Source organism: Oreochromis niloticus, linkage group LG22 (assembly GCF_001858045.2).
Source record: "Oreochromis niloticus isolate F11D_XX linkage group LG22, O_niloticus_UMD_NMBU, whole genome shotgun sequence".
NCBI classification, from domain to species: domain Eukaryota; kingdom Metazoa; phylum Chordata; class Actinopteri; order Cichliformes; family Cichlidae; genus Oreochromis; species Oreochromis niloticus.
The window spans coordinates 13,398,813-13,422,968 of NC_031985.2; the positions used below are offsets into that span (position 1 = coordinate 13,398,813).

The 24,156-nt window shown below is 42.7% G+C and overlaps 2 protein-coding genes and 1 long non-coding RNA gene across 13 annotated transcripts in view; 1 reads left to right on the forward strand and 2 right to left on the reverse strand.

Moving 5' to 3' along the window:
* The window catches only part of LOC102075754 (uncharacterized), a 103,715-nt gene that overhangs the window by 75,533 nt on the left and 4,026 nt on the right, over positions 1-24,156 (forward strand). For 3 of the 6 annotated variants that reach the window (XR_003216064.1, XR_266291.4, XR_003216067.1), the window contains one exon: positions 21,034-21,195. The exons of 1 other annotated variant lie outside the window; for it this stretch is intronic. This is a non-coding gene — a long non-coding RNA (uncharacterized LOC102075754). Of the gene's footprint in view, positions 1-7,153; positions 7,245-9,358; positions 9,429-21,033; positions 21,196-24,156 lie in introns of all 6 variants that reach the window. 2 more of the 6 variants (XR_003216063.1, XR_003216065.1) reach the window with 2 other exon arrangements.
* On the reverse strand, positions 2,864-6,452 carry edn1 (endothelin 1). Its single transcript, XM_003447188.5, has 5 exons — positions 6,174-6,452; positions 5,820-5,970; positions 5,374-5,523; positions 5,102-5,206; positions 2,864-3,904 (listed from the first exon to the last, which is right to left on the reverse strand). The coding sequence occupies exons 1-5, from the start codon at positions 6,232-6,234 to the stop codon at positions 3,766-3,768; spliced, it is 606 nt and encodes a 201-aa protein (XP_003447236.1). The 5' UTR covers positions 6,235-6,452; the 3' UTR covers positions 2,864-3,765.
* Positions 10,379-24,156, reverse strand: part of hivep1 (HIVEP zinc finger 1) — a 67,558-nt gene continuing 53,780 nt past the window's right edge. For all 6 annotated transcript variants that reach the window (XM_005452777.4, XM_025902611.1, XM_013272566.3 and 3 more), the window contains 7 exons: positions 23,933-23,986; positions 14,718-20,515; positions 14,488-14,621; positions 14,225-14,400; positions 13,602-13,703; positions 12,373-12,896; positions 10,379-12,134 (listed from right to left, as the gene is read on the reverse strand). In XM_005452777.4, coding sequence (XP_005452834.1) covers positions 11,037-12,134; positions 12,373-12,896; positions 13,602-13,703; positions 14,225-14,400; positions 14,488-14,621; positions 14,718-20,515; positions 23,933-23,986 — 7,886 coding nt within the window. In that variant the 3' untranslated portion in view covers positions 10,379-11,036. The remainder of the gene's footprint in view (positions 12,135-12,372; positions 12,897-13,601; positions 13,704-14,224; positions 14,401-14,487; positions 14,622-14,717; positions 20,516-23,932; positions 23,987-24,156) is intronic.

Here is a 24,156-nt window from a genome sequence, read left to right on the forward strand (position 1 = left end):
TGTGCTGCTGTGCTCTTTCATTTGTTGTTTTTTTTGCATATATTGTTGCTTCCTGCTAACTGGGGCCTGTAGAGTCAGAGATGTGAGCCCAGTTTGTCTGCACATTAGTACTTTTATTTCACAGAGACATATCTCTGCTTCTGCTTCCATTAACAGGATTTTTGTTTGGCTGCGCTGACCACTGCACCTGGGATTAAATCCAGCTTTTTTGCGTGTCATCTAAACTTTCTCATTATTGTCTGAATCTTTGGTCCTGACTGTCTCCTGCAGCAGACATGCCTCCAAATTGTTTTGCAAACAAACATTAGGTCTGTGTGGAAAATGTGACTTCAGCATTGTTATGATTGGACTCTGAGCGCGGGAGGACACAGCAGTGTTTCTTACAGCACGCCCGAGGCACAGAAACCACAGTGGATTTGTTTGCTAAATGGGCTGGATAGATAAGACTTCTCACCCAATTTGCATTGGATTGTTTTTTTGCTGCTAGTTCAAGCAGCTCTCTGATGAGTGATGGCGGAACAATCTGGGCATGCCAGTGTTTGAGCCGAACCAAGAACAACTTGTATCTCGTTCATTAAAGAGGAGGGACGTGTCTGACAGATTAATCCAGCAGATTCACGCCGTTTTAATCTCTGCTTTGCAAGAATAAGTGCTTGGAGAGCTTTAATGTATGATATAACTGTAGGTTTATCTGTTTTTGTGGGTCCTGTCCAGTATTACTGTGAAGCTTATAGTGTGTTCACACTAGACACGAAGCAAAGTTTTGCCTCGTTACTGAGTTTAATGCATGCGTATGCATATATGGCGTCAGGTTACAGGGTAACTCCAGAGGTAATCGACAAAATGTGGAAAAAATCAGGTAAGTTTTTTAAACTATAAGTTTAGGATATTAATGAATCTACATTTTATCATCAAGTCACTTTGACATGTCGTGAAAGTGAATAATGATGGGCTGAAATGTTGCTTTTTGTCAATTAGTATTATTTTTCCTGGATGTTTTTAGCCCTAAAGACTTTATACAATGCTGTGCAAAAGTCTTGAGCTCCCCGTCATTTCTTTATACTTTCCTTCCAAGGAGTCTACAGACAAGGGATGAAGCAGTGTTGTGTCTAAATGTAACAGACAACAAAGAAAGAAACAATTTTAAATTGTATCTTTAAGTGCTTTGTTTACTAGCAACCTGTTGTTATGTACCAAAAAGGTGATTCCAAACACGTATATGCATATATCTGCATGGTGTGCAGTGTGTCTTTAAAAAATTTGAGGAAACTGGATTAGTAGAGATCGAAAAGAGGACAGACCTAAAAAACTATTTACATCAAATAAAGATCAAATCATGCAAATCCCGAAAAGACCTGACAGGGGACCTGAGCGATGTGTCTGGCCCTTTAGATGTTCACTGAGGGGTAAAGATGGCTGTCAAGAACCCGTTTTTGATTAAGGGAAATGGGGATAAACAGCCGAGGTATTCAAAATTATACAGGAGCTGGGCTTAAAAATCAGTGGTAACAGGTCTTTTTCAGCTGAATTTTTCCTGCCACAGTCTGAAGACATGGATGTTAGGTTATTTCCTGTGTTAGCCCTGCAATAGACTAGCAGCCTGTGCAGGGTGTACCCTTCTTTTTACCCTATGACAGCTGGGGGAGAGTCCAGTGCCCGTCCAGTGCTGAAGTGGATAAGCACTTAAGAAAACAGATGGATGCTAGAGTAATATATTTTCAACGCTTTCGTTTTCAATCAGCTTTCTTTATGACCTCTATTTAAACACTTAGTTGAACCATGCAGCTGCAGCTGGCTTGTGCTCTTCCAACCTGAGGGAGAATCCCAGCTGATGATGAAGGTTACAGTCCACAGTCCACATTTGTCTTCTAAGCATTTGAGATCAATTTTAATTTTAAACAATGCACCAATACATCTGACTATCTGCATCCCCACTCTGTCGCAGATACTTATTATTTGTGTCAAGTCAATTTTGGTGATGCTAAATGTTTAAAATTACTGTAATGAAGAGCTTAAAAACTCTAAAACTTTAAAATCTTAGATATCAGTCTCATGTCAGTATCAGTACTAGCCCAGAAGTTCATACACTTAATTTCTCTTAATTCCTTCAAAGCTGACATTTCCATGGCTCTAGGGTTTCTTTCGCAGCAGTGATAATAGCTGGATGAATGATTTACTGAAATAAAACGAAGTTGACTCACGAGCCAAGATTAAATTAAAAGATATGCACGGAAGCTCCTGAGAGGAGAACAGAGGCCCCTGGAGGAGGAGGAGTGGTAAAGGTCGACGAGGAGACAGCAAGCGTACGTAATGACCTGTATATGTAATGATCATTAAAGGTGAGCCGGGAGGCCGTGGCAGGTTGGAATGAGAGCTACATAAGAGTGACACGCGCTGTTCTTTGCTGAGTCACTTGGCGGTAAAACGTGGAAACATTGAGGTGGATACATAAGTGCTATTTAAAAAAAAAAGAGAGAGCTCTTACAGGGTTGAAAATAAGCCGTGTGCTGGATGTGCGAGCTGCTGGAAGAAACCCAATGTCCACTTTCAGCTCGTTTAGAAATTGCAGTGTACACACAGGTTTGTCACTGAGATGAAAGGGCATGTTTAGCTGCGTTTGACTGCTCTTTGCCTTGTTGTATTCCACATCTGCACTTTCTTGTTACCTCTCAGTTTGTCTGTCTTTATCTTGTTACTCACACTTTGCTTTCTGACTTTCCCTTTTTTTATTTACCAACTTAAAGCCCTGCATACTGAACACATGCAGCTTTAGTCCCAGTTCAGAAACTTTAATCCACATTCATTCTTTCTTCAGTTGAAAATGAACCGTTGACGTGACAAAAAGAATGAAGGAGCCGATCCGTCGCTTTTAAATAAACGTATCAAATTTATTAAAGTTTGGCCAGAATTCGGCACATTAGCGACCAATCATTTCGCAGAAATGACAAACCAAACAAACAAAGGATAGACCAATATGGCCATCAAATTACAATGTGTAAAAATGATAATAAATAAATAGAGAGCAGCACATGTAAGCAACAAAGTTACTGAAAACATAAATTATGATGAATGAATGGCAAGAAATCTGTGATAACATCTGGAATACAAAAAAAGGCTCCCAGCAGCTGACACACAGGAGACACCCTGTTATGTAAATACAGTTTCAGTCAGTGAAAACATGTCTCGAGCAAAGCCACGATACAAGGCACATAATCCCTTTTACTGACAGATGATCTGTTATTGCAGTTGTGCGCTAGAAAAAAGAAACTATGGCATTTTCAGAATATACAGCAGAGATTTTTTTTTTATTCTGTCAGAAAGATTTGAGTACATTCCTCTCTGGTAATATCAGGTTTATGAAATGTTATTTGGTGTCTGTTTTTTTTTTTTTTTTTTGTTTTGTTCTTTGTAAAGTCCGTAAGCGTGAGTCTGACCGTGACATCTGAAAAGATCAATGAGTGTCCTTGATTTTTGCAGATTGGGGCCAAGTTCTCTTGTTCAGCTTGTCTCCTTTCACCTGAACTCCTTGTAATGTCTCTAACGCCATTCTGGCGTCTGAAGAAGTGCAGCCCGGTCGAGCTGTCTGTGCTCTCTGCTCTGCTGCACCCATGAAACCGACATGGAGTCGGTTATAGCCGGCCTTATGCGGGCTACCCACTTCCTTCCTGAGGGGCGCTGCTGCACAGAAGTCCCCGCTGGCTTTAGAGAAGGTTTAAAGCCCCTTCCTGCCTCTGTATGACAAAGTGCAGAGGAAAGCGGTCTTCTTTAGGAGGCCACGCTCTCGCCCTCCCATGCTCTCGCCCTGTGGTGCTGTCTCACCCTCCACTTCTCCAAGAGCAGGTGGGTTTTCAGTGCAGCCCTGAGCGCTGGAGGCGGTGCCCGTTTATCACTGCTGTTCTTCAACCTGTAGATAAAGACATAAAGCCATTAGACATGCAAACCGGTGACTTTGCAGATTATGTAAAAAGCGGGTGTGTGAATTGGAGCAGTCAGTCACACACATTCAAAACAAACTTGTTACTCCTGAGTGGTTCGAGAAGATGGATGTTTGGAGTTTTATGATTCCAATTATTAATAAGTGAGAAAGTACAGACATGTGGCGCCGCAAACTTTGAGACATGACAGCACATGAACGCGGCTCCTTTACCCACAGGGCTCCCACAGTTAAGCGACGTAAAGTGGCAGAGCTTACTCGAGGTGAATTCCACACGATCCTAGGAGTTTTATGGAATTTATAACGCAGCTCAGTCATCATAAGTTTTAAGGAATTCCTCGCTTGGGGGTTAATCTCTAAATTTCTGCCTCTGAAACACGTGCTGGCTGTTTTTATCCTGCAGGCTCACGGGGTTTTACGCTCACAAGAGCTGACATATTTCACGCTACAAAGGGACCTCCGTGTTGCTGTGAGGTTGTAAACAGGGGCGAGTATAGAGGGTGGCCACGGGGTGGTGCATGGCCCCCCTGCTGCCCCACCAGCATCAAAAGTGCTCTTGGACTAGAATTGGACAAGAATTTTAGGGTACTTTTAATTATGTATCTACAGCTTTTTACTTCTACTCCACTACATTTCTGATACAAATATAGTACTATTTACTCTATTTAGTCATTTATTTCAAAGCTTTAATTTTAATGGTGAAGACGAAATGTTGCTGTTATTATAAATTAAACTACCCAGAAGTATTTAAATGATTTAAAATCATCACCAGCTGCAGGATTAAAGTAAAAAAACAAGAATTATTACCCACAGTATCATGTATATGATGCCGTGTAGGAAGTACTTTACTTTGAGTATATTTTGATGCTAAAACCTTGAGAATATTAAGTAAGATTGTGGCTTTTTCTTAAGTAAAGAGACCAAATGCTTGTTTCCACTGTGCCACTTTGTCCTGTGTTATGGCACAGGGCCACATGGGAGCATGAGAACAATGCCCTCTATAGATTTCAAATCAAATATTTTGATTTCTTTTGCCTTGTTCTTTGTCCTTCCAGTCCCTCCCAATCAAAAAAAAAAAATCCTTTTAATGTCCCTGGTTGTAATTGCCACATTATTTTGCAAATACTGCGGTATTTATCCCTCTTTAATGCAAGCGTGTTGTTTTACCTCTTAATCCTGTCCGTGTCTGCTGCCAGCTTTTGTTTGCGCTGCGCCCCAGCACCGTCGTCGCCCCCGGGGGAGCGAATCACCACGTCGGCCGTTGTCTCATACCTGAGAGCGGGAGCAGAAACACGCGATGAGAACAGGATCACATTTCAGTTATTCATTTTCTACACAAAACCTGTCGCCACATGTGATGGAGACAATGCAGAACGACAGACTGGGAGCGTCTTTTGGTGTCACTGTCAGTAAATATGATTTGGCTGTGTGAAGCGCACCTGAGGCGGTTTTCAGGCCGGCAGAAGTTCAGGCAGGTGTTGTCGTTTTCACGGACACACTGGCAGCGAGGTACGCTCCTGGGTGCGCTGGAGTCCGCGAGCGCGCGCCGCCTCCGCGGAGCGTTGCCCAGTCCGTACGAGACCACGCGCCTGGATGCGACAGAGACACAGTTAGAATCTTAAAACTAAAACAAAGAGTCAAAAACTGGAAAAAAAAACATGCTTGAAAACATATCAGAAGACTGTTGAATGCGATTCAATTTTGTTGTTTCGCTTTCACGTGCAAAAATACAAATAATCTGAGATTGCTTAAAGAGAGTAAAAACGCTTAATTTACTCCCAAACCACCGCAAAAGTTCGTCAAACATCAATCTAAGCTGTTTACTTTCTCTTTACACATGTTTACGCGCTGCTGGAGACCACTAACCACAATTAAAAATACTTACTCAGGTGTGTTGACCCATATGATGTCCAGGTGGCAGAAATAGACGCACTCCTTGTCCTGGAACGATGCGCAGGAACAGCGTTTGGTCCGCACATGGCGCCCCTGGTTGACGGTGGAGGCAGTGAGCGCGTCTCCGGCGGGGGCCGACAGGACTGTAATTACAACGTCGTTATCAAAACACAATCTACAAGCTATTAAACTAAAGAGAAGTTGAGACTAAGCTGCATAACTGCAGGCTGTGGATGTTTTGGATTTGATTTGCTTTCACTCAGCATGGTGAGTGGTTTGCTCGGTGTTTATGGAATTTACGTAAAATTAAGTTTATACGTGGTTGGAAAAATTTCGCAAAAGTTACCTGTGGAGGAAATCCAGGAGTACATCACTGATAACACGGAAATCCAAACGTATATATCCATAGTTTGCAGTAAAGTAGTGCTGAAGAAAATGAATAATCCCTCAGAGGTGAGAAAACGAGCGTGTATCCCTCAGAGCGTTTCAGCGAGAGTCCTCGAAGATTCGCGCAGGAGCGCAGAAGCGTCGGTCTACAGTGTCTGTTGTCAGTCTGGGCCCACATGTGCAGCCCTTTGACTTTATAGTACAAGTGCTTCCCACCTCCCCTCCTCCCCCTGCAGCGCTGTACAGTTTTGTCCTTTGGCTTGTACCCAGACAATGATGTTTGTTAGCAGTTGGTCCCTGATAAGGGGCCGTGCAGGCCAAGTTGAGGAGTTTGAGATGCTTTGGTTCCAAGTTTGGGGGTGTGGGGAGTGTGGGGGGAGACTCCAGGCGAGTAAATACGACCTGAGCCTTACTCATCTAGTGGTGCTCTGATTAGACAGCAGGTGGCAGTCTAGTGACAGCATTTCTGCTTTTGCCAATATTCACTAGACGTTTAATACATCAGCGTTAGAGGGGACTTGGGGCTATTTAGCAGAAATATAGCTGTATGAAGCACACAGAACTACAATAAATGTTGATGCTTAACTTAAAATGTATCATCATGAGTTCTTTCTGAAAATTACTCAGGTTTTCCTGCATAAAAAAATAAACCTCAATAAAGATGCCTTAGCCTTTTCTGGAAAAAATGTCCCCAGGATTATAATAAAAACATGTTAACAGCCAGGTTTAATTTACTCAACAATTAAATACATAATGGAACTTTTGATAAACAATAATAAGTAAGGCAGTGGTTCCCATACACGTGACTTGGTATACCGTACTAAATATACCATTTTGTGCATTATCTGCACAAAAAGTGACGAGCGGAATTTAAAAGTGCCTTATGCCCCTTTTTAATGAGAGGATGAATGAACTTTTTTAACTTTATCTTATTTGTAGGCATCAATGGTCACAACTGATGGTGACAAGGAGGCAAACGTTGTGAAGGGGAAAAGGAGCGGTTCATTTTCTTGTGTGAAGCTGACAACAGGTACCTGCAGATCACCCATGACCTAAAGGAAGGTAGAAACTAATTAGAAACCATCATGAAATATATGTGTAGGTATGTAAGGTATGTGCCTTCAGCAGGATCAGAGATATCCCTTCTGAAAGAAACTTGACCTAATTCAGGTGATGGAGAGAAACTATATGGTTTTGGAGCTTTAGAAATAACAGCTGGCAAAAACACTGTCAAGTAAAAGTATAACGGGCATAATTTTGCATTCTATTTATAACGAATGAGCTGTATTGTGACTGCAGTCAAGTGAAAATTGGCCTTTGCAAAAAGTAGTAGTGCCCAGACAGCAGTGCCAACCATAATGGCACAAAAGCTTTAAAGCAGTGAGTGTTGGTTTAGTCTCCAGCTCTCTTTTTACTGTACCTCCCCAATAAACGCTAAAAAAAAAAAGCACCAGAATTTAGATGATAATCTCAACTTTTCTTTAAAATTGTAGTTTCTTAAATTTGGCCTGTGATCTACACATTGGTGAAAAAACCCCCAAATTAAAGCGCAAGAAAAGAACCAAAAATATTATACTTTATTGTTATTAGTGTAAAAATTAAATACACCCACTCAGTGACTAAACCTGTGAAAAACAGAGCAGCATGATAATTTTTAGTGGAAAAACTTTCTCACGTATTGTTTCATGACGGGAAAATGAACTCAAAGCAAGCTTAAGTGAAGTATGCACCCGATTACACCTATGCAATTTGTACTTCCTTCATTTCCTACTTCAATACACATATCAACATCTAAGCCTGTGAAACAGTACAAACTATTGTCCGCTGTGAATCCACTTAATCACAGCTTCTAATAAGATATTCCAGCATTAATCTTAAGAAGCAAGCATGTGTTCGTATGGGGACTTGTGTCGTCCACTCTCTGTATAATCTGCACTGCTGCAGATCAAAATGTTTGTCTGCTTGTTCATGAGCTGGAAAAAAGAAGTGAGTTTAATGTGAGTCATTCTCTGTTCTTCACAGCATTGTTTGCCTGAAACAATACGTTGAGCATTACATAACCGATGCAAACAGCTTTTTCTGGGGTCCCTTTGGTCATGATTTTTGCCGGAGATTAAACATCTCAGCTGATAAGCATGGGCCACATGGAGTGTCCTATTTACAGATTAATTGTAGTCGAATTCCACATATGAAAGTAATGTTTGTAGCATGTGGAGGATTTTGTGATTGTCTGTTGTCTTGCGTCACCCCTTGCGATCACAAGTTGGAGCAGATTCCCTAGCAGCTCCTTAATCTGATGGTTTCCCTCCACCAGTTGTAATAAACCGTGGAAACCGAGGGGTACTTCATTTTCAGACACACTTTGCTTTGGGCAGCAGTGGAAAATTGGTCTTGTTTGCATGTGTGTGCATGCCCTTAGTGGGAAAAGTCTTAGGTAAAGTATCCTGTCGTGCTCTGATGCCCCTACTCAGAAACTGGCCTCGAGAGTTTCCACTGGCTGGGATACAAGTTTGTCCAGGAAAGAAACAAAGCAGGAGAGCTGCAGATTTGTAAGGTTTGGATTAAAAATTTAAAAACACTCAAGTTTAAATCATGCATGGTGTGCTCAAGCCTTTAGAAACAGCCCAGGTTTTCTTCTCTGTTCTGTTTTGGCTCTTCGCTTCATCAGTGTAGCAGATCTTGACCTCTAGGGGTCTCTGTTTGCTTTGCTATAGCTTCACCCACAGGTTTCAGCCAGCCCTGAGGGAGGAGGGGTGGGAGGATTAGTCTTCAGTGTGGATGGATGAGTCACCTTTCTGAATGGTGAAGAACAAGGAGGTTATCACTGAAAACCTCTTAAGACGACAGGGAGGTTTCCCTCACTGAGGCCAGATTGCCATGTTTGAGCTCTCCATATCATCACTTTTTTTATTTGTATAAAATATAATTAGTTCGAAGTTTAGATCAAATTCTTCTCATTAAAATCAGCAAATTGCAATATTTAGGGAATGTTTATCATTAAACGATTGCACGTCACCCATTATAGTAAGTGATACATTTAAAAAAGAAAAGAAAAAAAAGATTGAACTATGGTTCAAGATTGTTGCAGTATTTTTTCATCATTTAACACAGCCCAGTGAGCATGCTGATTTTCATTCTGCTCAGGTCTATGCAAAGGTTAGAACACAGAACATCAGTGCTGAAGCAAACGTGTGCAACATAATCATTGTGAGAGGTAAGAAACTAAAGTCTGAACACTGAAAACAAACATAATCACCTACTTGTAATGTAAGAAGCTCCAATTTTGGCTCTGCAGAGCATATTTTCATGGTTTAAACTATTAAGATTAATATGTGTGCTTTACATGGCAGTTTGATGTAATTGCTTAGGGACACCAGATATTAATGACATGCATATAATGTGTTCATTTCGTAATGAAATCCTTTTGGGTGAGTGGGTTATTTTATTTGCAGTTGTAACAAACAATTTACTCATTAATTCATCTTTCAGATCTTTTCCCTTTTTGTGGTCGGTAAAACTTTCCGAGTTTTAACATAAAGTTGAAAAACCCTAAAAACCAAGCTTATCATTGCAAATCCAGTTGTTTTAAAACGTAAGCTTTAAAGTATTTCCAGGAAATGTAATTGATATATTTATTGTTAGACTGAAACACTCCACCTGTAACCGATTCCCAAGTCTGACACAAAAATTGTCTAATGACAATCTTGCTCTAGTAAGCAAGATTACAAGTCTGAGAAGACCAATAATAATTCATGTAACTGATTAACCCGTAAGATGAGGGTAACATGAAGTGTAAAGTGTACGTTAAGATCCATTTTTCACTAACTGGAGCATTTCTGATGTGGCTTCATTAAGTATACATCCATAGTGTAGTGGTTTACACATTTGCCCAACACGTGAAAGCTCCAAATTCCTCTGGGGTGGGATCAGGTGTTAAATAAATAAATAAATAAATCTGCCAAATCAAACATGTGGAGCTACCTGCTGTGATGAAAGTAGCTTTTATTAGAGGAGAAGCAAACTAAAGTCTACATTTAATGACAGGAGTGCGTTTTCTTGGCTCATTTCCATCAATTTCCAGTATATAAAAGCACAGCCTGTAAACTGATGTTTACTGTTGGAAATGAGTGAGGTTTGCAGGTGTTCAGAGGGATGAATAGCCTCTTTTTTAATGCAGTAAGTGTTTAATCAATCAAGTATAAGACAGTTTAAAGGTTTATAAACAAATTTTTTTACTGATACAGTTAAGAATATTGATACAGCAATGTAAAGCTACCATAATGCACATACCTATGGACTTATGGATCATAATGGGCACTAGATGGATTATAATAAATAGTTGAACACAACATCTGTACACAGAAACATTGCCCGATCATCCATAGAAATGTACATATACAAGTACAACATTTATAATTCCATAAATTTACGAATGACGAATCCTCCAGAATAAAATTGATATCATCCATTATTATGGTTCTTTTTTATTTTATTTTTAATTAAACACAAGCATTGACTGAATTTATAAGGAATTATGTACAGATTCCTAAACAAGAAACTCCATAAAGGCACAATTGTCTATACAACATGTACAAAAAAAAAAAGAAAAAGAAACTGTCTGGAGCTGACAATTGGGAAAAAAAAAATTAAATGATTGGTCATCATCATTATAACTGTCATATGATTGCACGTACAATATGAATGTCAGCATCTGTGCTTTGAAAGGTGATTTGCTGAGAAACAAACCCCTGAAAAGTGTTTTCAGTCTTACAAAGTGACAAGAATTACAAAAGGAGAAGAAGAAGTGTTCCACTTGAGGGTTTCAGGTGGCAATGACCAGTCGGTCTTCATCGTCACTGGAGGCCTCGTTATAGTCTTCAACTACCTTCTGCCAGCTGGTCACTGGTGGCGGTCGTAGAGGTGCAGGATCACCAGCTCCTTCAGCTGCAGGCTGTTTGGGGCTGCTTGCTTGACTCTCTGGAGCTGGTGACGGATTCTGCTGTGGGGATTTTTCCCGTTCATCCCTCGCCACAGTCTGTGTGAGCTCTGCTCCACTGTTAACTCCGGGGCTAGCCCTGCTGCCTGAGGTCAGTTCTGAAGAGGAGCTGACCTTCAAAGGGGCGGGTGGTGAACCAAGCCTGTGTTCACCATGAGGTGGCTGTGTTCCCGGCGCTTCAGGGCTTCCCTGCCTCTCAGAGAACCCGGGGAGGGGACTGAGGGTGGACAGAGGGCTGAGCGAAGGAATGATGGCAGGCAGGGCAATATTTACTATTTGCAGGCCTGGGACGTGTGTCTGTGGGCCAGTGCTGCTTTGGGAGGTGGGGTTGGCAGCTAAAACCTGCACTCCAAGGGCAGCATTGAGGGTGAGGCCTTGCTGGGGCAGCAGCTGTGTGGATGCCAGGCCTGTGTTGGTCAGTCCCATGAGGTTAAGTGTTTCCAGACCCACTGGCTGGATTGTTTGAGCCTGCAGGCCAGTAACCTGCCCTAGAGGGAAGCAGGGTACAACACTGCTGATTGGTTCCTGGACCACAAGTGGCTGAGTTGGCAAGCTCTCCGTTTGGGGTGGAGTGTTGGGAGCTGGTAACGGGCTCGTGTTTCGATGAATGACGCTCAAAGCTGGGATGGTGAGCTGGACGGGGCCCGCCTGGATTGGCACGAAGGTAGAATAAGCTGCCAGGCCAGCAGGGACCAGCTGGATCCCCCCAACTGGGACCATACTGTAAGAGGAGCGAGACGGCTGCTGGGAGTGCAGGGGCAGGTGACTGAACAGGTGTGTCTGGGTCTCTGCTCCCAGTGTTTGAGATATACCCTGTAGGGGGAAGTGTGAAGGAACTTGAGAACCAAAGGAGGAAGTCTGTGTGCCCCGGTCCACTGGTATACTTGACTCACTGCTTGCCACAGCAGGAGACGCGGAGGTGTCCTGTGAAAGGGAAAAAAATATTGTTACTTCTTGACATTATTTTGGCAAAACCCAAGTTTACAAGATATCTGGATGAGTCCAGTAAACCTATAGGTTTATTCACCTTTGCTCAGAGAATTCAGAGGAGTTTTGTGGAAGTGCCTTGCATGCAGGAGTCAAAGTAAGGGTATGGATAGGAAAGAAAGGAAGCAGACAGGGAGGGGTGGAGGGGGACACAGTGAGAAAATAAGGGTCTCACCTGGCCTATTTTGGAGCCCTTGCCTTGCACTGGGGGACTAGGGGGCACATCAAAGTCTGGGTAGTCGATGGACATCTGCCTGCAGGGTGACACTGGGCTCATCATGTGCACCGACTCTGTGTCTGACGTGTAGGACTCTGATGTGGTGGCAACAGGTGGAGGAGAGGTAAGGAAAGGCATTGGACTGCAGCAGGACCCCGAATGTTTGCTCGGGAACACGGGGCTCATCATGGGGACAGATTCAGAGTATGTTGTGTGGGATTCAGGAACTGGAGGCTGGGACAGAGGGAGGGAGATAGAGCTGATCGACATCTGGGCTAGGAGCGCGCTAGGAGGGATGTCAGCCTCTTTGGAAGAGATGTGCTGCGGGCTTGCAGACACAGAAGGATTGGTAGAGAGTCCCGACTCTGCCTGGCTGTCCTCCTCTTCCTCCTCGTTGTCATCATTCTCCTCATCATCAGGACCATCGGAGTCATCGCCATCTGAATCTTGGCGGTCAGCACTGCTCACCTGACTGCGGTCTCCTGCAGAGGAAATACGTGAGAAGAAAAATTGAATTCTGCTGCACATACAGTCAAAGCTAGAAAAAAACAGACTCATTCACTAAATAACTTCCATTATGGTCCAAGATTTCTTTCTTAAAGTGAGAAAAACCAGCACTGAAAATCCCGCTACTCATGGATGTTTTGTGCTGCTGCTGCTGCAGTGTTTCACACCCTACACCACCATACGCCCCTGAGCTCCATCACAGGCAGAGGAGGAAAAACAAATAAGCTGTTAGAGACTTGGACCACAGAATGTTTTCAGGCAGCCTCTCTCTCCCTCTCTTTTTTTTCTAAAATTAGATGCAGCAATTTCCTCTTTCTAAACGCTGTGCATGTCGCCCACATGCGCTTTGAGTTAAGAGGAAGAAGCTGCATTTAGAATTTCTAATTAGACCGTGGCAAAGCCATTGATCGACAGCAACAGAGCACAAGCAGGGACACTCCATGTTTTATGTTTCATGCCATTAAACTATTAAAAGAAGGGCAATCCTGCTGTTAGAAATCAAAGCTGACTGTATAAGTAAATCTGAATTAAGTCACTATTATATATGCAACTGTATGTAGTAACACAAAACTCAGATTTTACAGACAAATTGTTCATCTTATAGAAGTCATGGCTTTTGTGCAAATAATGATCCTTCCGCAATTCCCTCAAGGAAAACCCCGAGCAGCAAAGCACCGTACCAGAGTCCTCAGCATCCTGATCGTCAATTAGACCGTCAGGCACCCCCATCTCCATGCACTTCTTACTGTGGGCCTTGGATTTCATGTGCTTGGTCAGATTGCCTGTAACAAAAAAGGAGGCAATGAGGTCTTATGGGTGGGTAGAGCTTGAACAATAGCACAGAAGGAGTTTATGTAAGAGTATGCGGTCTTTGGGAAAGCTCTATGTAAAGGGTGAGTAACTGATAAAGACATTTTTAAATGAACGTGGGTTGCTGACACCAAGTACTGTTCTGCAGTGTCGCGTGGGTAGGCAAGTTCGATAAAGAATGGTGAATCATACTGTCTTGGTTTAAGAGATGGTGGAATAACATTTTTAATTTCACAGCTTGTAAAAGGAAGGAGTAAATTCTTTCAGTTCCAGTGTGTTACAGATACGGAGTTTGATATTGCAAAATCAGGCGTGAGAAAGAGCTAGAACTTTCAAAGACATTAACAGAACTACATTTGTTGCTGTTTATACGAGGCTGCACTAATTATCAAAAGACAAGGCAAATGAAAAATCATACATGCATATACTGCATTTAAAAGGGACTTATTTAACTGCATTGTACAAATTATAATCACATGGCTTTAACACTCACCTTTTGTCTTAAAGGAGAAATTGCAGTGGACACAATGGTACGGCCGGACATCAGAGTGAGTACGGATGTGTTTGCGCAGCATGCTCGGCTTCTTGCAGCGAATCCCACATTCCTCACAGATGTATTTACCTCGCCCACGGCCACGTACATAAACATACTCCTCGTTAGATTTGTACCTGTGGGTTTGAAATGTAACCATGAGGCACAAAATCTAACATAATGTTTCCAACATTTGGAATATAATCAGATTGTTCGTTTCATACCCGCCATCAAATATTTTGATTCGCCTCGGTTCTGTTGTAGTGGCCAAGTCCTTGTCTGAATCGTTGCTGGCTTGCGTTTCTGGCTGCACTTTACTTTTGGTTTCAACTGATACAGACTTTTGGGTTACTGGCAACTGCAGGAAAAAGATGATATTTTTGGATGTTACTCAAGAAACAAGTCATCATTACAACATTATGATCTTTCAGACTTTGCAGAAAGTTATTCTTACCCTGGGCATGACATCCTTCAGCTTGCCTGAGTAAGACAAGATGTCCGATTTCCCACTTGTTTTTATGGCTGATGTGTAGTGTATTTTCTTGGAGCTCTGCTTGGAGTCAAACAAAGACATGACCACCTTGGTAGGCAACCCCAGTGGGTTAGGGTTGTTGGGTTTGGCTGTCCAGGTAGCGTATGCTGAAGTCTTCAGGTCGGTCTGTTGAACATGGAGAGGTTTCCTTTTCATCAAGAAACACCATGTGAAAGTGGTGGTCGTCTTCAGGCTGGGGAAAGACAGGCGGTGGCTGTCTTTTGTGTTAACCACAGACACAGATGTGGTCAATTTCACTTGACCACCGTGGAAACTGGAGGGCCTAATTGGGGATTTGGCTGGAGTCCACCTCTGTTCCTCAGCTTTTTCTTGAGGCTTCAGATTGTTGTTGGCTGGGATGGAGGTACCCTGACTACCAAGTGTAGTATTCAGGATAGGGCCTGTCTCTTCATGAATAACAGTTATTGTATCTTTTTCTATCCCAGCACCATCAGGTGACATAGGTTTAACATCATCAGTAGCCTCTGAGTCCTTCTCCCCATCTGACTTAACCTGGGGCAGAGGTGGGGCCTCGGTCTCAATGGGACTGTCCACTGGTTCAGTTGTGCACACCTGCCTAACTAGTGTCAGCTTCCGTTGTCGGGTCACCTCTGACATCTTGGAATTAAGATAATTGACTGATCGTCCATCGGTGAGGCAGGCCACACCATGCTCATCTTTAGCTCGTTTTTGGTGCTTTTCCATGTAGATGTCCAAGCTGTTTGCAGGTGACAACATTCGTTTGCTTGATGCAGTGGGTTCCTGCTGCGGGCATAGTGTTACTGATGCCAGTTTCTGCGTGCAATGTAAAGACCCAAGAGAAGGAGTTTGTTCTACAGTGTGGTTATGAGGGCCTCCTGTCTGAGCTTGAGTCCTATCTTTCTTTGCAGTTGTTGCAACACGAAAATCACTTTCCACACTGGGAGTCGACGACAGGCTATTTTTATTGGGCACAGAGTGAGCAGGGTGGATCTGCTCGTGAGTTATTAAGATCTGTGGCAGCGGTATAGCACTTCCTTGGGTTTGATCAAATGATTCTCTTTGCTGTTCACCCGACAAAACAACCGTCTGTGTTTTAATGTCTGCAGCCTGTTGACTGGCTTGAGCCACATACACATTTTGGATTACATCAGATGATTTTGAAATGCTCAAAATCGGATTGGCAATTGGTATTGTTAAAACTGGCAGGGCTATCTGAGCTCCCTGTGTGCCAGAGAAGGAAAAGGTTTGGCCTGTTCTCAGAGCTGGACACTGTAGTTGGTATTTGGGCACAAAATGTTTTTTTTCTTCTGTGTCAGCTGGTTTGTTTTGGATGTTCTCTCGACAAACCAAGATCTGGTTTAGTGGTTGTTGTATCTTTTGGCAAATTTGAACCCTTGATGTTTGGTGCCAAGGATGTGGAAGGCCATGGATTTGAGGCTGCTGAGTTGGGCTACCCAAATTAATGCTTTGCACCATTTGCTCATTCTTTTGCAGTGGTGGTTCTTCTGTGTGCAGGACAAAGGGCTGAGGCACTGTGCGCCTGCTAGTAATGTGAATCTGCTGGGGTCTGTTCTGAGTGAAAGAGCTAACGTTTCCAATGAGAGGTTTATCTAAAGGGGCGGCAGCTTTCCTAACAGGTTGCTGACTTTCAGGTCCAATTTTTAAAGACATCTGCCGAACTAATGGCCCCCGTCTCCTTTCAATTAGTGGCACCTGGGAAAGCTGGGAGAGTTGTCCACTTTTTGGTTGTCCAGCAGGTGACAGAGATCTACTCGGAGATACATTGCCACAGTCAAAGGATTTGCTGCGGTAGTCGCATGAAATCTCCACAGACGGTTGAGTACATGTGATCTGTTCAGATGCGGCACGCCTCATCATTCCAGGCACGCCAAGGGTGTTGAAAGCTGTTGGCAAACACTGAGTCTCTGGAATTTTACCAACGCACTCTCCTCGAGAAGGACTCTCCGATCTAGATGGCTCATCTCTGTCAAAAGAGGCTGAGATGCTGGAGCCACGAGAAAGACTGCTGTCCCTGCTGAGGCTTCGTGAGAGGCTCGATTCAAAACTGGATTCACCCGATGAATGATCCATTTGAGCCAGACGAATTCTTTTCTTCTTAGGGGGAAGTTTCTCTGCTGGCAGCTTTGACAAACTCTCACTTCTCTGAGGCCAGCTGAACTGATCTGCAGGTTTATCTGCTGGTTCAGCAGTCTGTGTTTCATGTTCTCTGTCCGGTTCCACTGTGACTAAAATCTCAGGAACTTGAATGTTATTTTGACGAACAAGGCGAGACTGATGGATAGGAGTAGAGTGTTCACCAACTGGTGCCACTGTCCTATCAGTGCACTGCTCCTTTCTTTGTTTTCCATAATCTGTGCTCTTAGGTTTTGATATGGTTTCATGGTAACCATCAGTTAAGACACCAGATGTCACATCTGATTTGGGTTTGTTCAGATCCTTCTCCATGCTATCAACAGGAGAGATCCTGTCAATAGACTCTGTCTCAAAGGAATTGGGTCTGCTGAGAGAGTTGGTGTGTCTGATGACTGAAGTGCCGCTGCCTTGCCTTTGCAAGTCTCCTTTAGCAGGGGTACTGATCTGGGTCTCTCGTATTGGCGACAGTCTGGAATCTGGAGAATTAATGCCTCTTGCTACAAGCTGTATCTGAGGTAGCTTTGGCTGGTTGATTTTGGGTTGTATATCTACTATTACAGCATGCTGAGGAAAATTCCTGTTTGCCAGAACTGCTGGTAGCTCAAAACTAACAGAGCAAGGTGCACTAGTATCAGTTGGAGACTGATCATCCTCATCACCAACACTTTTCATTTTCCTCCTCTTCCTGAATGATGTCTGTTGATCAAGTACCCCTGGCCCAGTTGTGGTTGCTCCTGCTATGGGCTGCTGTAAATTAACATGAAAAACATCTTGGTCAGTTTCTTTGGCAGCCATTGGTTTGTTTTTTGGACCATGAAGTTCAGAGCAGTAGAATTTCTTGTGAGTTTCAAAGTTCTCTAACTTTCTGTACCGGTTACGACACGTTTCACACTCATACATCGTGCCTTTAGTCTGCTGAGGTTTTCTGTTTCTTTCCTGACTGTGTTCAAAAGACCTGCTTCTTTGCATGTGCTCTGCAGAATTGCTTTGTCCGATATAGCCCTCATCCATGGAGCGAACAGAGGGGAGGCCATGTCTGTCATTGTGGGAAAAGTCCTCTACTGCTATTTGTCTGACCAAGGTACGAGAATGCATTGCAGGATTTGGGGTTGATGGAGCTGATGAAAATACATCGTCATTTAGTGCACTAATTTTGTCATCACATGACTGGCTGCTGCGCAAAGGATGGGGGACAGGAGCAACATTAAGGGGAAGAGCAGTGTGTCCTGGTGTAGTAGGCATAGAGTTGCTCCTTGTTATTGGCAAACAATCCATCGGTGGGTACTGGGGGGGCACAGAAAGAAGAAATACTGGCTTTGATTTATCTGTGGGAGTGAATGGAGACTTGGGGATGTCTGAGCTGGAACTTGACCTTCTTCCCATTGGTTTAAGATCAAACTGAAAAGAGTCTTTAAATATGTAGGACTTCGGGGAGTCTATGCTACCTCTCCTTGAAAGAGAGGTCCTCCTTGGCTTTACACTGTCCAGCTGCTTGTTGTCAACTACTATCTCATTATCAGATATCAACTTTGTAATTCGTTCTTCTAAAGAGCGTGCACTGGCTTCTAATCGCGGACGCATTTGTCCGTCTATCGCCCTTGGTCTCTGCTCATGTGCTACATGCATGACTGGGGCAACCACAGGAGGGACAGTAGGAAGAGTGTTCTTGGCAATATCAACATCTACTGGTGGAGTTATCTTTACAAATGGACTGGGTGGACTCATGGCCTGATCAGCACTTTCAGAACGTGAGAAGTAACCTGAATCAGTGCTTCCCAAACTACGTGGACTAAGTAGACACTTAGGCTGTTGCTGCTGAGAAAAGTCTGTTGCTTGTTGCCGCTGAAGCTGAGCATGCCCACTTAACAGTGGAGACTTGCAGTGTTGGTCTTCATCTTCACTGACAGTCTCTAGTAAGGGATTTGCACCATCCACCCCTTTCAGAGATGACAAAGAGTGACAAAGAGTCTTGTCAAAGACTGTGATATTCGATCTCAGACTGGCAGTCTGGAAGTCTCGTTGTCGTTGTGCAGCAGCTTGCTCAGGTGCTGCACCTGTAACTCTTGGACTATCCGCCCTCAGAGGGGAGACATTAACTGGGTACACAACAACTTTTGGGAGTGCCGCTGTTACTTTAGGCTCGTGAGCTCTCTGAGCTGGGGATGATTTGACTGAGTCAGAAACACCTGATGAGTCCACTTCCCCATGGTTGGCTTGTGTTCCACCTGCACTCTGTAAACTGTTTTCAGACAAAGCAGCCACGCTGCTCTGTGATGAGTCGGGGTCTAAGTCGGCAGTGCTACCTTCCTCATCGCTGTCTCCACTCTCCTCCGCCTCTGAATGTGTTCCTGCGGTTTTGTCAGACTCTTGAGATAGCGAGCCGCCTCCAGATTCAGAGCGTGCGATGAGACCCAGTTTTATGGCATGAGCATGTGATTTCTTGTGCTTGTATAAGTTGCTCTTGGTTTTGAATGAGAAGCCACAAGTAACACAGGGATATGGCCTTTCTCCTGTGTGAGACCTGATGTGTTTGAGCAGCACACTGGGTTTTGCACATGCCCGGTTGCAGTATTCACAAACGTACTTTCCTGGTTTTTTAGGCTTTTGATCCTTGGAAACCTGTTCAGCACCAAAGGTCATTACAGTGGTCATCTGAACTTGGTTGCTGCCTGGTGTAACTGGGACCTGAATACTGCTGGGAACACTGGCTGAGAGGGACTGGCATGTGTGCACAACTGGTGGTTGGCTTTGTGGCAAAGCACTTGAGCCAGAGGGAACCGGAGCATGAGTTATAGTAGATGGTCCTGCATTAAAGTTTATGTGCAAGCTAGGATTTTCTGGATTGGAAGCAACGGGCATAAAATGCGGTGTAGCAAGGGGAGCGGTACCCTGTGGAGCTGTTTGTAGATTTCCCTGTATTGGCGCTGCAATGCCAATGACATTGCCCTGTTTGTCAATATAGTAGGTCTGCATATGGGAAGGTTGGGTCTGGAGACCAACATTGACACCTGGCATTGTTGTGATTTCACCACTGGCTTTACCAATGGCTGTGACCTGCATCGAGGCTTTCCTCTCAGCCAGTGTGCTAAAATCAGGCTCCATGGCCTTAAGTAGGACATCAAGTGGAGCGCTGTTGGCGTAAGGATCTCCCTCAAAGCTGGAGTCTTGGCTTTTGCTTTCTTTAGGCTTTAGAGTCCCTTTAGCAGTAGTCAGAGTGTCCTCCTCACCAGCTGTGGGCTCAAGCGATGGTGGCCTAGAAGATGATTTTTCCTGCTTCAGCCTTTCAGCCTCAGCAGAAAATGACCCCTTGTCAGGGGACGCTGCAACTGGTTGAGCATACTTTTGGTCACTTTCTCCACTGGGCGATGTTGAAAGATTGTGGGAAGGACTGTTGGAGGATGAGGAGCAAGAATGCGTAGTTTCCTTGGATGAAGATCCTCGGAGAGCAGATTCGGATGTTTTTGACTGCAGGGGCTTCTTCACTGGAGATTTTGGAATTTTCTTTAGCTGATTCTCTGCAACAACCTTCTTCCTCTTAAGACCCTTTATGCTGTCCGCATTTCTTCGACTGCTGTCAGATAGCCCTGTGGAGACAGAGACAACAATAATTAAGGTGGTATAATAACCATCTCCTTCTCCTCCTCTCTTCCAGTGCTACCACAAAGAGTTAGCACAAACGACATTATGAAAAAATGAACTTCTACTGCTGACAACCTTGGTTTATAAAATGAGTTTAAATGTAATCTCTATTAGACACAGGAAATAACTCTAATGCCATTTTGAAAATCATATTTTTCGTATAACTAACTAACTTGGTCTCTTCTTGTTACATTTAACTAAAAAAAATACACACAAGAAAAGAAAAAGATCAACAGCTCACACGCTGCAGTGCTTCTGTTTGAAACACACTTTGATCTCAATATGACAATAATATAAATACCAGCACCATCTTCCACCTGGAAACAATAAAACTAAGAAGTGGGTCTTTAATTTTTACATTTAAACATATGTAATTATATCTGCATTAACAGTTAAGCACATTAAAGAAAACAACGGGAAAATACCATTGTCTGAACTAACAGCAGCTGATTTTGTCTTTTAGAAAGTTTCAACTAATCAGTGATTACAAAAGAAAAGACTCAGAGCCGACCACTGATGTGATCCCACTTCCACATCACCCTCGTTTATGAAAATCTGGACCAGTACACTTCTTTAATAAAGTGAACTAACTAACTAATCCTCCTGCAGCTCCATAACTCCACAGGTATGTCATCTCCACTAACTCGATCAGTCCTCCTCTTTTTCTAAACTGTTTAAATTACTACAGTCTATGAAAATTACTGATTGTTCTGTTTTTGCTTTATTTCCCACTATTTAAATAACTTCACTACATTTACTATTAATTCCGTACTTTATAAGCTGTGTTATCTCTTTAATTCAACTGTAAAACGAATACATAACATTTGTGGTTGTTATATAAAAAAACGTATTAAACTGCTTTTTGAGAGCTACAACGTCAACATTCCAGTTGTGAAAGCTTTCTCTGCAGCCTACTTTGTTTTCCATCAGCTTATCGATAATTTGTTTTAATTAGATAATGATAGACGTATACTACAGTGAAGATACTTCGCCCTCGCACTCGTTAGCTGTGTGACTAATACCATGGAGACCCACGCTTTATTATGCAAGTAACAGTCATTTCTTGCCCTTGTTGATAAGAAATGTTGACCTATGAAGGCTCGGCTGATCAGAAAATGGTACAAATAACTAGCGTGTAACAAACTACATCTGCATGTTTACTGAGCCTCATTCTTATAATAATAGGTGCACTGTTTTAAAAAGGGCCCACCCATGCCGTGGTGTCCCGTAATAATGACTGAGCCAAGTGTTTTCATGGGCATGTTGTGCAAGAGTAGCAGTGTCACAGTTTCCTGGCCTGCGTAGGTATTTCCCAAGATGACTTCAGGGTTCTTTCAAGGGCTTCCCTTTACATAAGTAAATCCATTCTCCACGCAAACATGCAACTAGAGAGGCTTTAAAACTGCCATGCAATCAATATAACAAGGTCTTCTGAACAAACCCTGTGATTTTTTTTAAAATAACCTTTTTTAATTGATGCTTAAAAAGAATCTTTGTACAAACTGTAGCTAAAAGACATGGGAAAGGCGATATTTATTCATCCAAGCTACACAAACCAGTTTTCAAAATAGGGACATGACTTCACCACAAGTTTTCCATCATTAACAGTCACTGAGATAAAAGAAGCCCTTTTTGTTAACCTTCTCCTCATTTCTAAACACTCTTTTGTTCCTCTAACTGCATTAAAATAATATATTTAATGTAAAATAAAGGCAATCCTTTAGTTATCTAGACCGAGGGCAATTGACATACTTCTTCATAAGGCAGGTTGCCAAAGGGATTACCCTTTGACTTGCTGGCAGTGATAAAACTACCTGCTGTACTTTAAGAGGTGGTCTGAGATATTTATACCCTGTTTAGAATCATCACCCAATCCCATTTACAGTGGATGATTCAATCAAAGGTTGAGTGTCATTAAAAGGACAATGCACAGCAGGCTGATTCTCAGGCACGGCTTAGTCAAACTGGCTTTTCTATTTCAATGTAGTTACACAACAGTCCACTTATCAAAGAGACTGTTCATGTGTTCAGTCAGGGCAAAATGGAAAGATTACTGAGAATTTATGCACACAGCTCAAAACAAAGGAAACATTAAATTGTAAATGGACTGGTTCTTATGTAGTGCTTTTCTACTCTTACTGAGCACTTAAAGTCGTCTTAGGCGCACACAGCACACTCTTTTTTGCCATTGAGCCCTTTTTACCCTTTACGTACACGCTCTAACACCATCTTAGCCCAGACAAAATCAACACAGAGGGCTAGAGGAGCTGTGGATCAAACCCTGATCTTCTGATTAGTAGACGACGCAATTCTCCAATTCATCTTTGAGGAGACAGATTTTTCAGTTTAACTGCAGCATTATTAAATGATTATGATTGGATCATGAACAAAAAATAAATAAACTCCATGCACCCAGATCGCTGGCAGCCCATCGCGGGTTAGGGGTTGAGTTTGGCAACAGCATCACACACCTGTGAAAGGCTACGTCGTGGCTCTACATAGATTCACTGCAGAAGTGTAAATCACACATTTCACTGGAGACCAGGTAGAAATGACAAGTTCACACCAACCTGGCAGCATCAACAGCTCTACAGGGGAAGATGGAACTGCAGCACAGTACTGTCTTGGTAGTTAAATATCTAATTGCTTTTAAAGAAAACCTTAAAATTTAAATGGGACATTTTTGTGCAACCACATAAACATCTGCCACTAATATCTGCTTACACGCTCAGAAGACATGATAAATACATCAATAGTCTTCACTGAAAATAAAAACCCCACACATGATGTTTATAAGGGCAGTTACCTCTGCTCTCTTTTTACCTTTAAATACACTACTTATAATATCAGGTTTGCAGGCCTTTCTAACATTAGCCGTACCTCTTACAATAAACACGAGTTCAAGCACTTTATTACCACAAAAATCTCTTTTTATAATCTGAACTGATGCTTTCACAGGTTACTGTGGTAAAAGATATCCTGCTCTTAATGAGTCTGCCTCTTTAAATGCAGGATTTATTCATCTTAATAACAGTAAATCACTGTTGTTTTTACTTTTATTATTATCATTTTTTGCAGTGTTTTTGCCCGTGTACCCTGAAGCACTTTGGGTTTCCTCTGGGTGAAATGTGCTTGCCGTGCCTCACTGCTGTGACCGATATAATAATCTTTCCTTTCCACATCAGTGATTTTGCATTTATTTTGCGCTTTTTGCTTGTGCTTTATTTTAGGTTAAATTACTTATTTAATTCCCTTTAAACCCTGAGGTGGTGAAAGAGAAGATATTCTACATTAAAAATGAAAGAGAAAGCTTTCCTCGCCGTTCTCTGGAAATTGCAAAGTTTTGATAAGAGATCTCTTACCTTTCTGTGAGCCTTTGGGGTCTTTAAGCTCTTTCTGTGCCTCCTCGATTTTATCTGCAACACAAGAACAGAAACCATTTTCAGCACAGAGCAGCGCGCTCGACAGTCGAGGCAGTGCAGAGTGAACTAATGATTCTGGGGATGCTTCCCACACGGCTGCAGCAGGATGAAGGTCTTTCAAATGAAAAACAGACATTCTTCCATAGCAGAGAGAGTGCACTATT

What these genes read in the sequence shown, in the direction of transcription:
- edn1 (XM_003447188.5), bottom strand. Translation starts at nt 6,234, where the DNA reads ATGGATATATACGTTTGGATTTCCGTGTTATCAGTGATGTACTCCTGG. An exon ending in ATATGGGTCAACACACCTGA is followed by an intron (nt 5,524 to 5,819) that starts GTAAGTATTTTT and finishes TGTCGCATCCAG; the next exon opens with GCGCGTGGTCTCGTACGGAC. An exon ending in GACACGGACAGGATTAAGAG is followed by an intron (nt 3,905 to 5,101) that starts GTAAAACAACAC and finishes CTTTATCTACAG; the next exon opens with GTTGAAGAACAGCAGTGATA.